The sequence below is a fragment of the Gracilinanus agilis genome, chromosome 3 (genome assembly GCF_016433145.1).
Source record: "Gracilinanus agilis isolate LMUSP501 chromosome 3, AgileGrace, whole genome shotgun sequence".
Lineage (NCBI taxonomy): Eukaryota > Metazoa > Chordata > Mammalia > Didelphimorphia > Didelphidae > Gracilinanus > Gracilinanus agilis.
The window spans coordinates 504,284,468-504,299,015 of NC_058132.1; the positions used below are offsets into that span (position 1 = coordinate 504,284,468).

The 14,548-nt window shown below is 37.3% G+C and overlaps 1 protein-coding gene across 1 annotated transcript in view; it reads right to left on the reverse strand.

Annotated features, from left to right (window-relative positions):
* The window catches only part of TMEM255B (transmembrane protein 255B), a 103,158-nt gene that overhangs the window by 16,011 nt on the left and 72,599 nt on the right, over positions 1–14,548 (reverse strand). The window contains exons 5-6 of the mRNA XM_044669323.1: positions 10,359–10,439; positions 1,315–1,400 (exon numbers count right to left, since the gene is read on the reverse strand). Of these exons, the coding sequence (XP_044525258.1) occupies positions 1,315–1,400; positions 10,359–10,439 (167 nt within the window). The remainder of the gene's footprint in view (positions 1–1,314; positions 1,401–10,358; positions 10,440–14,548) is intronic.

Consider the following 14,548-nt stretch of genomic DNA (forward strand, 5'->3'; position numbering starts at 1 on the left):
CTACCAGTTTCCACTTTGATATTCTTAAAAGGCAGGAAGACATAGTGAATAAGATATTGAGCTAAGAGTTAGGAAGTTCTAGATTCAAATCCTACCATTGACACTTATGTGTTGACTGACCTTGAGCAAATCTCCTAATGTCTACATACTTCAGGAAGCTCACTAAGACTTACCTACCAAGCCTTAGACAGCTATAAGCTTTGATCTGGATTCATGCAGGGAATCCTCATGTGGAAAATTACATAAAGAAGGCACATATTCTGCTTGTAAGTGGAGCATTGTGGGGCAAGGGGAATAGCATAGTTTTGTTGTTGTCATTGTTTTGTTTTACCATTTGTCAAGTTCACATTGGGCAAGACTGACTGTCTGACCTTGAGGAAATCACCTAACCTGCTTGCCTCAATTCTTTCATCTGTAAAATGAGTTTGAGAAGGAAATGGCAAACCATTCCAGTATCTTTGCCAAGAAGACTCCAAATAAGGCTGTGAAGAGTCAGTTACGACTGAAATAACTCAACAATTAGTTCACACCATCAGTAAAAGCAGGTAAATTGGAAAAGTCATTCATTTGCACATTTTAACTATAAACTCATCTAGAAAATGTATGGGATATACATAGAAGAAATAGAACTCCTGGACTAGAATATGGCAACTTCACTGTTGAGGTCTTATCAGGATGACCAGTAAAGATCCCTTACAATTCTAGAACCTATGAACATATAAGATTGATCACTTGATGTCTACGCTCAATATGTAGGTGTCCACCCAAGGATGGCATAGCTTCTACCTGGTCTTCTGCAAGGACCCAACCTTCTCTATTTGCCTATTGTACTGCCAAAGGAGAACAACAATGATCTACCATACCTGGAACTCTAGCCTACGGTGGCACCATAGAAAGCTGCCCAGCCTGCTCCTCAGAGAATGACCAATTCTATATGAAAAAAGGAACTGGCAAGGTTGGAATAGGCAAGGAGAACTGAGATTGATGCAATTTGGCTGTTTTTGAAGCAAGTAGCAGTGGAAGTCTCTTAGCTAGTCCTCAATCACTTTTTTTTTTTTAAACTCTTAACTTCTGTGTATTGGCTCCTAGGTGGAAGAGTGGTAAGGGTGGGTAATGGGGGTCAAGTGACTTGCCCAGGGTCACACAGCTGGGAAGTGTCTGAGGCCAGAACCTAGGACCTCCTGTCTCTGGGTCTGACTCTCAATCCACTGAGCTACCCAGCTACCCAGCTGCTCCCCTCAATCACTTTCCCGAGATGCTAGGAGGGTGTATGTGTGAGAGAAGGGTGGTGAGGTATGGGGAGAGGGCACTTACTTCTCACAGTTGTATAAGTCACAGCAGTAACATGTATTACTTTTCACTTTTAGCTGGCACTTGCTTGTCAAGGAGTGGCAGGTCACCTATAAGCAGAGAAAACATTTTAGTTATGTCAGCCATTTCCATCTTTGTCACACTTCCTACTCTGCTACAGAAAAAATAATTACAAAAATGACAAAATGGCAAAATGACAAATATTGGAGAGGATGTGGAAAACTGGGAACACTAATGCACTATTGGTGGAACTGTGAACTAATTCAACCATCATAACTGGAATTATGCCCAGGGAGTTATAAAACTGTGTATACTCTTTGACCCAAGAATACCATTATAAGTTCTGTTTCCTAAGGTGATCAGGAAAAAGGGAAAAGCACCTATATGTTCTGGAAACTGAGGAGATGCCTACCATTTAGGAAATGGCTAAACAAGTTGTGGCATATGATTGTGCCAAAGGAAATGAAGAGCATGTTAATTTTAGAGAAACATAGAAAGACCTACATGAAATTATGGAAAGTGAAATGAACAGAACTAAGAAAACATTATATTCAACAAAAGAAATATTGTTTGAAGAATGAGTTTTCTGTATCTACCTCCAGAGAAAAAACTGATAAATTAGAAACAAGTAAGACATAATTTTACATATACACATATATTTTGGTAAAATGTTCCTTTCTACGGTGTGGAAAGGTGGAAGGTACCCAGGAATTTCAATGTAACAAATAAATAAATAATTTTTAAAATAATTTTTTAAAAGGTGGCACCTTCAGCTTCCCATACATCAGGAATTTCTACCTACTTGGAGGCATCAAGGTTTTCTTTCAAGGGAAATGTCTATTAGCTCCTTTACTCTTTCTATGTCTTTTTTTTTTTTGACGATGAAAGATTATTTCTTTATTAGAAAATAATTATATAAGCAATAATATAAGAAACAGGAAAAAATACTTGATTAATTTAGTAGATACCAAAATATCTTTTACAAATGATAGTACACATATTACAAAATCTAAAATGCATAGGCTTTGAAATATCCTTCTTTGAAACAATAAAAAATATACATTTAAAACCAATAGCAAGTATTGTTGGTAATATATAAACGCTAATTTTCCTTACACAAATATGTACAAAATAAAGACAGAAGTAAAGATATAAACATCCAAGAAGACAAAAGTATTCCTATATGTAAAGAGAGAACATGATGAAATGTTCTAAAACCCTAAAGAATTTGCAAAGTATTAAACTTGAACAATTTATTGCTTTGATGAGATAAGAATTTCTGTAGTACCTACTATGTACCATGAATTTTCTTAAGCACTTTTTATTAATTATCATTAAATAATTAATAATTAATAATTTTATTGATTATTAATACAAATATTATTTCATTTGATCTTCACAACAACCCTGCATGATGGGTTCTTGGCAACTAATCCCAGCACTTGCTGGCAAGTAGAGGGAGAAGAAATGGAATCAGTGTCAGATTTTGTATTCTTGGGCTCAAAGATCACTGTAGATGGAGATTGCAACCATGAATTTTTTTTAAAGTGCTTCTTAGAAGGAAACTTATGGCAAATCTGGCCAGTATAGATCAAATCAGTCAACACTTAAAGAAATTAATTCAGTCTCTTCACTGAAAGGTCAATTACTGAAGCTAAAGCTTATATACTTTGGCCACATCGTGCTTTCTATCTCTTTTAAAACTTAGCTGTTCCCCCTTTCCCTTTTACACAGAAAATAGTAAGCCTAATTCTCTGGGAGAAAACAAACAGGAAAAAAAAAACCAACCACCACCAAATTGGAGGACAAACTCTTGGACACAAACAATGAAAAAGCCCATTTAAACAGACTTGAGAAAGCAGACAGACATTGGGATGATCTAAGTGCTTTCAAGTTACATGCTTCATCCAGATGAGAAATCATTTTAATGGCCCTTAAAGTGTGGGGCACTTTTGTCATTTTTATTTGATGAAGACCACTAATTGTTATATAATACAAGTAGATTATCTCTAGACCATTTCTGCTTATTGGAGCTGCAGAAAGAATGAGAATGCCTTTGATAATAGTATGACTTTACAGAATACCCCCCAAAAGTCCAACTTTTCTATGCTTCCAAGTACATTTGACAAGAAGAGAAAATAATATTGTGAAAACAGTTTCAAGAGAGGCACAACACGTGTTGTTGCCCTTCAGTCATTTTCAGTCGTGTCCAACTCTTCATGACCCCATTTGGGGTTTTCTTTGGCAAAGATACTGGAATGGTTTGCCATTTCCTTCACCAGGTCTTTTACAGATGAGTAACCGAAACAAACAGGGTTAAGTGACTTGACCAGGATCACATAGCTATTAAGTGTCTGAGACTGGTTTGAACTCATGAATATAGTCTTCCTGACTTCAGACCTAGCACTCTAGACACTTTACCACCTAGCTGCCCATAGAGTATATAGTGTAAAATGAAGGGGTTAGATTTCAGGACCTCTTAGGTCCCTTCCTGCCCTAAAATCTGTGTTCCTATAGTCCTAAGACTACAAAGATTCTACTTGTTAACAGGACTCCTTCAGAGGCTTTCTGCACCTGGAATCCATCTTCACTGATCCTTGAAAAGCTATTCTGTATTGGAAGACTTATATGAAATGATGCAAAGTGAAGAAAGTAAAATCTAGAAAAGAGTACACAGTGGTGATAGGCACAGAGAAGAAGTATTGTTATTCATTTCACTAACACGTTGTTACTCATTTTATTAACATTTATATTTTTATTAATCAAGAAGTAAGTAGTTTGAATCTTAGAGTAGAATCTTATCTGGTAAGATTTGTTCCCCGGGAAACATTTTAGTAGCTAGGTAAAGAATTTAATTATTTATTTGTTGCTGTCTTTTCTAAAATTTTATTTATTTATTTATTTTTAAACCCTTAACTTCTGTGTAATGGCTCTTAGGTGGAAGACTGGTAAGGGTGGGTATTGGGGGTCAAGTGACTCACCCAGGGTCACACAGCTGGGAAGTGGCTGAGGCCACATTTGAACCTAGGACCTCCCATCTCTAGGCCTGACTCTCAATCCACTGAGCTACCCAGCTGCCCTAAAGAATTTCATTAGAAATGGGAGACATCTGAGTGGCACAGAGAGCTTACAGACATATATAGCAGTAATTAGATTGTTTGAAAAGTTCATCTGAGTGAGATAAAAAATATTTACCCTGTCCCCCCATTATCTCTCATCCATGCTGTCTATACCTGTACACATACACATTGTGTCCTGAGGTAAACTGTAAATTTCTTGAGGACATAGTTTTTTTTTCTTAGGGAGTGGCACAATGGATAGTGCTCTACCTACCAGATAGAGAGTGCTCTACCCACCAGAAAATCTAACTTCAAATCAGACCTCAGATACTAACTGTGTAACCCTGGGCAAGTCATATAACTTGTCTGCCTCAGTTTCCCCATATGGGAAAGATAATAATATCTATCTCCCAAAGTTGTTGTGGGGATAAAAAGAAATAACAATTGCAAAATGCTTTATAAACCTTTAAATGGGGGGCAGCTGGGTAGCTCAGTGGATTGAGAGTCAGGCCTAGAGACAGAAGGTCCTAGGTTCAAATCTGGCCTCAGACACTTCCCAGCTGTGTGACCCTGGGCGAGTCACTTGACCCCCATTGCCCACCCTTACCACTCTTCCACCTAGGAGCCAATACACAGAATTTAAGGGTTTAAAAAAATTTTTTAAATAAACCTTTAAATGCTACATAAGTGCTTGTTATTATTTTTTACCATGTTTATGTTGTCTTAGAATCAATACTAAGTATTTGTTCTGAGGCAGAAGAGTAGTAAAGGCTAGGCAATTAGAGTTAAGTGACTCAGGATTATCATTACTCTTAAAATTATTAGAGGTAATGTGACTAGTTTGGAAGCTATTATATAATGTGTGTTATATTAATATATTTATTAATAATTACGTTTATTCGAATTATTTGAGCATAATTCCAATTTCTTGACATTCTGAGTGAATGGGGTTCTTAATATTCTATTGTGTCATAGATCCCTTTGGTGGTCTGATAAAGCCTATGGCCAATTACTCAGAATCATGTTTTTAAATACCTCAAACTAAATTCCTCTGATGACGAGGGGAATCCAAGATTAGTGTAGAGATGCCATTTCCCCTTCCATAGGACCCTTGAAATCTGAACAAGGACCCCAGGCAAATAACATTTGTTTTAGAGTGAGTTCAGGCCTTAGCTAGAAGACAACGAACTAGATCATCTTTAACAAGGCCCCTTTCCAATTCTAGGATGCTATGACTTTGAGGCTTCCATCTTTTCAAGATGATATTTATCCTGGGAACATTAAGTTGTAGTTGTGCTGTTGTTTGGGAGATATTGTTATCTGGTAAAAGATAAAGGGAAGGGAAGTATAACAAGCCCAAGAGAAATAACTCCCTTTGTGTGACCCATGATTTTGATATTTGGGAGACTAAAGAATTCCATGATTCATAGATAATCACCAGAAGAATATTAGTATTTGGAAAGACTTTGTTTTAGAGAAGTTGGATGGCTGTGAGAAGTATATTATGAAATTTCCCATAGATAATCCTACATCTTCTCTTGTTCCAATTCAATTTGGGGTTCAGCTTATTGTTCTTGCACAGTGTCCCAGTTATGTGTTCTGAAGTATCAAATCTATGGATCATCTCACCTGTGTTGCATTTCATAGCTTAGACTATAGGCATTTTTCACCTACTCAGCTTTTCCTGTTAGGAGAATTAAGCCATCTCCTTTAGAATGATTATGAATTTCATTTAAGACTCTCTGTAATGTTTCAAGGCTTTAAGTAATTGGTACGATGTCATCCACAAACAGGGACATATGGAAAACCTCCCAGTCTGTAGGGATTTCCAATTCCATTGAGCCTTTACATGGGACATCCTCCATGATTGTGACAAACACCTCCGGCAAACATTAAATCTCTTGATTTAATACAGCTTGATGTTAATGATAAGAGTCATCAAACAATTACCACTGTTGTTGAACATCATCAAGATGATCTTAACATATGCATGGCTGAAACCTTGTTTGATGAGAATCTTTAAGGTTCCATCTTGTTCTACTGAGATAATTTCTTTTAGAAGTCAACAAACAATTGGGGGCAGCCAGGTGGCACAATGGATAGAGCACTGGACTTGGAATCTGGAAGACTCATCTTCCTGAGTTCAAATCTGGCCTCAGATACTAGCTATGTGACCCTGGGCAAGTCGCTTAACCCTGTGTGCCTCAGTTTCCTCATCTGTAAATGAGCTGGAGAAGGAAATGTCAAACCTCTCCCATATGTTTGCAAGAAAACCCCCAAAATGCAATCACAATGGGGCTGAAACAACTGAACAACAAAAACAAAGAAAAACAAATGAGAAACTAGCCATATGAGTTCGTAGTTATTGAAGTACTTTCAGTTGTGGGAGGGTTTTCCCCTCCAATGGTAATACTGTTTGTAATTTTTAGCAGTTGTCTGAATTCTTTCCCCCAGATAGTTTCCCTCCAGATATTTCCCCCAGATATTTGAGAATCAATCCCTCAATAGTTTCCAAATTGTACCACCTCCAGCTTGAACTTCACTTTCAAATACTTAGTCTGGTTCTACTGTTCTTTCCATCTTTGTTTTCTATGATGTTATTGCTAGTTCTTCATATAGCAAACTGGGGTTTATGATGCTAGAGTCAAAATTTAGTGACCTCGAATGTCATCAATGGAGAGATGATTTGTTTTAGAAACATTAGATCCCCCCCGCATTTTCACATTTATTGTATTTCCACAGTTTCATACTAAATACTGTCTTGATTTAGTTTCACAAAAAGTTTCTGCATACTTGTTCTTCTCCTCCAACACTTCTTACTCCTTTATGAAGCAATACTACTCATACTCTCCTACCATCCTTCTCCATAATTTTTTTCAAATAAATTTATACCTAAACAGGCATTGCCCTTAACTACTATGTTGCTACTTTAAAAAAAGGATCATATTTGCTAGCTGAGGTAGTTCCTCCCACTCAAGGGAACTTGAATCACTGTGGTGATTGTCTTTTATCATCTAAAGTTTTACAGGAAATAGTGATATTCTCTCTTCATATCTGCTTGTTTATCTAGTCCCTGTTTATCAGCATACATGGTTTATTTAAATGGGTAAGATTAGGACAGTTCTAAATTATACATAGTTACTAGAAATCAGAGAAGGTATACAGGTGAGACTATAGTCCAGATAATACAGAGAATGGACTGAGCCCTCTCATTGGGAGCAAGATAGCTCAATGAAACTGAGAAGGAGATTCCCATATCTCATTGAAGGGGGAATTCCCTTAGTCCCTAGTGAAGCAAGCAGAGGCTAGTGACATGATTGGGTGCTAACCCCTCTACAAACTGGCTGCTTCCCAGAGTCTCACTCCCTTCAGAGACCTGAAGGGAATCTGAAAACATGTCTTCTTTCTCAAAGCTGGGAATCCAAAGATTAGGATCTCTCTTCTCTCTTAAACTCCTACCAACCCCACCCCTCACGCAGGCATGGAGTAGTACTGAATAATTAATCTCCACCATTGAAAGTACTGTTTTGTCCTGAAACGTTGATGATCTACTATTCCCAGACAACTGATCCAGAAATGACTCCCATATTAATAATCTGACATCTGTTTTCCCTCTTCTTCTTCCATAAGATTTAGCAAATGATTTTATATCCCAAACTGTACTTAGCTGCCATATCTCTCTCCTTGGCAAGGAGTTCAAATGTTTAGACCTACTGGGCTAAGCAGTAGTAGTTACGATAGTAATAGTAATAATAAAAATAATAATAAATTATAACTCAGCTTTCAAAAGGGAATCTTCAACTGGAAACCAAGAGGGAGACCTGGGATTTAGTCAGGAAGGAACTCTGCTTTCTCCAGGGACCAAGGGAGCTAAAAGAAATGGTTAGCCTAATGATAAAAAGTAAATAAAGGCCAAAGACCAATGAATGACAGAATAACTCAATGGGCTAGGCTTTAGGAGGAACTTTTATTTGATTGGATGAAAAAGGGAGAATCTGGGAAAGGATGATCAGTGTTTGAAAGATGTAAAACTGTACCTGTGTTGCGAATGTGGGCAACCCAACCTCTCTAAGTCTCATTTTCTCGTCTATAAAATGAGAACAATAACATTTGCAATACCAACGTTGCAGATTGTTTTATAAAGGAAATACTTGGTGAAACCCAAAGTGATTTATGTTATTGTTGGGTTGTTTCAGTCATGTCTGACTCTTTGTGATTTCATTTGGGGTTTACCTAGCAAAGATCCCAGATTGGTTTGCCATTTCCTTTTTCAGCTCATTTTCCAGATGAGGAAACTGAGACAAACAGGGTTAAGTGACTTGCCTAGGAACACACAGCTAGCTAGTGTCTGAGACCATATTTGAAATAGGAAGATGAGTCTTCTAGACTCCAGGTCTGGCACTCTATCCACTGTGATACCTAAACACCCCCAAAGTGATTTAGAAATATATTTGTTTTTTAAACCCGTCCTTCCTCTCCTAATAAAAGCTCTAAGACAGAAGGACAAGGACTAGGGAAATGAGGTTAAGTGACTTGCCAAGGGTCACACAGCTAGAAAGCATCTGAGGTCATATTTAAATCCAGGTACATCTGCTTCTCTGTCCACTGTGCCACCTTGCTGCACTGTTTTGTTTTTTTGTTTTTTCATTTATTATCTGGACCTATGATTTCAGTAGCATCAGGAGCATTATTCAACCACAGCAGATCAATAACTATTCTTCAACTCATAGTCTTAAAAGTTTGCTGGAGACAAGGAAAACTTAAGTGGCTTGCCCAGATTCACAGTCAGTTGTGTATCAGAAATAAGACTTGAGGCCAGGTCTTCTCAACAGTGAGTCTAGACTTCTATCTCCTCTGCCACTCTGGCTCTATTATTATTATACAGAATTTGCATAGAATTTGAACCCAAAGATTTCTCCACATTATAGTAAAGAGTCTGTGTGCTTTAATATGACTAGTTGTTCCGCTCTAGTAAACACAGAAGGGATGTCCCTCTAAGGGCAATTAAGAGGAGAAGAAAATGTATCCCAGGGTCTCATTCCAAGAGAACACTCTCGGGACCTCGAAATGATGGAACCCTGCTAATGAGCCTTCTTTGGTGGACCCCTCTGGGAACCGTTTTGCATCAAAGCACATCGTTCCGGTTTAGCATTCTCCCCTTCCCTCCCTACAACAGCCCCAATACACATGAGTTTCAAAACATCTATTCTCTGAAATACTCTATCAAGAAGTTTGATGCAGTTCCAGTGGTTTCTTCAGAGCCAAAGAACAAATTGTGAAGGACATCTGGCTTCCCATAAACCACGGGGTCATTTGTTTTCCATTCTCCTTTCCACGAATCCCTCCTCTTTTTTTGTTTGTAGCAGGTCGACTAGCCTATGTTAACTCAAACTGACAGACCTAGCAATAGACAGCAAAGAAGCAAAAGAAAGGAACAAAAGAGCCAAGCATGAATGTCTTATATTTCAAGAGGAAATGCATTAATGTTTTGTCATGCACTTTATTATTTCTGGCATTTTGATGTCTCTGGAAATGGGGAAAAAAATCACTATGCAGAATATTGACATTCTTGGATGATGGAAGGTCAATATGTTGGATGTTAGAGCATCTTAAGCCAATGTAAATTTATTGTCTTAGCTATTTATTGCAATACTTAAAATCAGTAAAAAATAAATAATGATCCCCATAGAGAAAGTCATACAGAACTGAACAAATTAATTTCCAGGAGACTATGATGTACCAGAGATGGAATGTGAATAATTGTATTGCCAAAATAAATACAATTGATTTTTTTTAAGCTAGCTAAGAAAAAAAAAATCAACTGCAGAAAATAAATTATCCACCATGACAAAAGTTAGAGAAAGGGTAGGAAAACTTTCTAGAATTGTAACATTCCAGTTTCTTTTAGGGAGGAACACAGGGAAATGTGTTAGACTTGTAAAGTTACCAGCACATGAAGCAAAAGAATTCCAGGGTGCTTTTGTTTACCTCAGTCTGGTAGACGTCATATAAGAATCCTACCCCGCTTGAGTAAAACTGGCACCTTCCAGTGTTGAGAGGCCTTGGCTCCTGGGGGCAAATAAATGAATAAATATAATTGGAATAAGATCGCTTTCATATCTAGTCCAAGAATAGGCATAGATAACATTAACTTAGCCAACCAGCCACTGAGGCACCATTTCTCATCTTTAAAGAAAAAGGTGCCAAAGTAGACAGGGGTGAGACTGAGGAAGAGTGCTACTGTTCTTTCCCATGACCACTAAACTCTCTCCAGAATCTAGCTTAGCAGAGTGCATCAGAGGGAGAAGATCACAGTGTCCTGGTAGGCTGTTCTGGGGGATAGGAGAGGGAGAGCAACAACATCAGTCTTTTCCATCAGTTCAACATGATTTAGGTGCAGAGAGATGAATCTTGTGCCCTCTTGAGATTCCTTTCTATGATTTTGTTACACCAACGCCCTACTATTTTATCTCCAGAAGACTACTAGTGGAAATATGGGAATCACCATGCCATATATAACATTTCTACTCATGAGAAATAAATAACAAGATAGCAATGATGGTAAGCAATAGGCTGGGGCAAGATGTCCCCAGAGCATAGTTTATGAACTTTGAGAAGCTCTTATGAATCCTTTCAAGACATAGGGACAACATTCAGAAAATTAGGATTTTGCTACATAACTGATAGTGTTGAGTGAACATTTAGAGGACTGGATTTACCATCTTTGACAGTAGTAAACAATGGACTGTGCTATCGAGACAGAGGCACAAGAGCTATCTTTCTTCTTCTTTTTTTTTAAAGCCTTACTTTCCATCTTATAATCAGTACTATCTATAGGTTTCATTGTAGAAGAGCAATAAGGGCTAGGCAATGAGGGTTAAGTGACTTGCCCAGGGTCACACAGATAAAGTAGGAGCTATATTTACTTTCATTCTATTAAATGAACCTTTATTAGTTCTTAATGGATGCAGAAGCTGTAAGAGATTTAAAGTTTAGACAACACGCTATCCCTGTTCTCATACATATTTGGCTGGAGGGGACACGAGAGGGAGGAACAAAACATTTACCTTTGACTATGACCACTGAAGGATTAATATATGTATAATGTATAAAAGAAGTTCAAAATAAAGTGCTCTGTGACACTTGATATCCTTGTCCAATTACTGGTCTAAGGATACACTGATTTGGAAATGATTCACATTGGTAATCAATTTTTCTCATCTACTAGGGTAAAGTTAATTTTATTTGTATGTGTGTGACATTATTCAAAGCTCACTTTCTTACACTTCTCTTGAAGAAATTCTTCATGAGACTTCTTACCCCTCCCTTAGTTTCATTTTTATTAACATCTTTCATTTTTATACCTTCATTTCTTAAAGTCCCCATTTCCCTTTCTTATAGATCAAACCACCCCTTGTAACAAAGATTGAAAAAAAAAATAGCAGTTCAGTGAAAACAAATAATGCACCAATGAGATTGCTTGACAATATGTGTAATATTTTATATTCACATAGCAGTCTTCTCTCAGTCCACTCGTCTCATTTCTGCAAAGAAGGGAAGAAAGTTTATTTTCTCAGCTCTTTTCTGGAGCCAAGATTAGTCACAATATATAATTTTTTTATTTTTTCCATTTCTATTGCTTTAGTAATTTTGTATTATTTTCTTAGTTCATCTGGTTTCTATGAATTATACAAACTTCTATCCTCTTCTATTTCTCAGACTTGAACCATGTTTCTCAAAAATTTTTTCCTTGTCTATCCCATGTCCTCCTCTGCATTCGAATCATTATGTATAAAAGTATAGGTTGATTAAATATTTTATTTTAAATAGAAATATCATAGGGGCAGCTAGGTGGCTCAGTGGATTGAGTCAGGTCCAGAGATGAGAGGTCCTGGGTTCAAATATGACCTCAGACTAGTTGTGTGTCCCTGGGCAAATTGCTTAACCCCATTGCCTAAGCCAAACTATTCTGTTTTGGAATCTATACATAGTATTGATTCTAAGATAGAAGGTAAGGATTTAAAATATATATGTGTGTGTATATATATATATTTTATCATCATATATACCTATATTATGTTTGTGTGCCTAAATGAATAGCTATATTTTGGAAGATCTTATCAAATTCTTCATAGAATTTCTCTATCCTCTGCATAGATATTAACATATCAGCTACAACTATCTGTACGATGAGTTTTTTGCTTAGCTAAGCACGATAAAAGCAGGTCAAAGCAAGATGACCAGGTGTGACCCATGAAATAATGGTTTTTTGTTACATCCAATAAATATAATTCTGCCAAAGCTCTGTTTGTCTTTCCAAGGAGAACCTGTGAGCTATCTTTCCATTTAGCTGCAACATCCTTATTACTTCTGGTACTCAATAGCATAGGAATGCCAATATTGGTAGGATTCCTCTGAAGTAGATCATTAGATGAAGGGTCCCATAACAGACTGAACCTGAAGCCTAGCCACAATGGTAGAGTGCTCTCATTGAAATACCAACAGCTGGGAGCAGCTGCGTGGCTCAGTGGATTGAGAGCCAGATCCAAAGCCAGGAGGTCCTGGGTTCAAATCTGGCCTCAGACACTTCCTAGCTGTGTGACCCTGGGCAAGTCACTTCACCCCCATTGCCTAGCCCATACCACTCTGCTGCCTTAAAACAAATCACACACAAGTATTGATTCTAAGATGGAAGGTAAGGGTATAAAAAAAATACCAACAACTAAGTTAATGGTCACCTACAATTAAATAAGTATGTGAGCCTTAGCATCTTCTCTTCATATTTATCAATATGCCACCATCACTGCTGAAGTGGAAGGAAGCTGCACAGGGCTGAAAGCCATTTTGGATTTTATTTTGTTTTCTATATTATCATGGCCAAAGAATTGATCACCAGATCAAATGAGGTAATATTTATAAGTGCACTCTGCATATTGCTAGGCATACAATAGGGACTTAATAAAAACAAATGGTTTTTCCTTTCCTTTCTCTAGTGTACTGTCCTGGATCCACTCAAGGATGTTTCTTAAATAATAAACAGTTTCTTGCAGACACTTTGAAGCATGGTAGACTCTGCTAGAGATTGTGGTCCATTGGCATTGCCTTCGAGAACCCAGAATCTCCTCTAATCCATGAGGAAACATTAGAGGAAGAATCTTTTGGAGAATTAAGCCATGCTACTACTGACTAGAATCTAAAGGAGAAAAGAAAAAATAAACCACTGGAATTAAGAAGGACAAAGAGAAAATTCTCTAATCTCCTTTACCAATCTCTGTTCTTTCTTTTTTTTTCCTATTCCTCTCCTATACTTTTTCTCCTAGTTGTTCCTAAGAGTTACAGGGATGGAATAACCTGAACAGACCAGCTACTAGCTTCTCTGTTTCAGCAACAGTGCCACACAATGCCAATTGTGAGAACTATAGAAACAGCTCATAAATGGGGCAAGTAAATGTCACAGTGGATAGAGGGTCAGGCATTGAGTTGGGAGAGCCTGGGTTCAAGTATGGCCACAGACACTTCCCAGCTATATGACCGTGGGCAAGAATCTTAACCTTATTTGCCTAGCCCTTGCCCTTCTTTCACTGAGTTGTTACTAAGACAGAAAGTAAAGATTTTAAAAAAAGAAACAGCTCATAAATATAGGTTCAGACTTAAACCGAAGTCACGGTTAGATGACAGGTGAGTATATTTTATAAAAAACACATAATAAATGAATCAGTGAAGTACAAAAGGGAGTGTCTGAATATCCTTTTTGCTCATTCCTCCAGGATAGATTCAACCTGACAAGATCAGTTGAATTCTGTTTTTAAAAATGAATTTTACTCATTTATTCTAGGGTGCAATTAACTCCAAGCAAGCAGTGTCTGTTCCCTGTTGATTGTCATATTAGATTAATGATCAAGGGCATGTTATAAAGCTTCCCTACTTTAAGTATCCTCTTGCTAATTCATAAATATTGATGATGAGATTTTGTAATTTATGTTTCCTTTTTACTGATCAATCATGATGGTTGTCTTGATAAATAAGTCTTATTAGCTTCAATTAAGCCAATATCTTATTTTCTGTGTTTCCTAGATGAATCACCTTAATTTAGTTTCATAAATTAATGTGAATCTGGAGCCTTTATTTCATTGGTTCCCTGTATTCTAGGATCAACAGCACTATTTCTTGTACCTTCT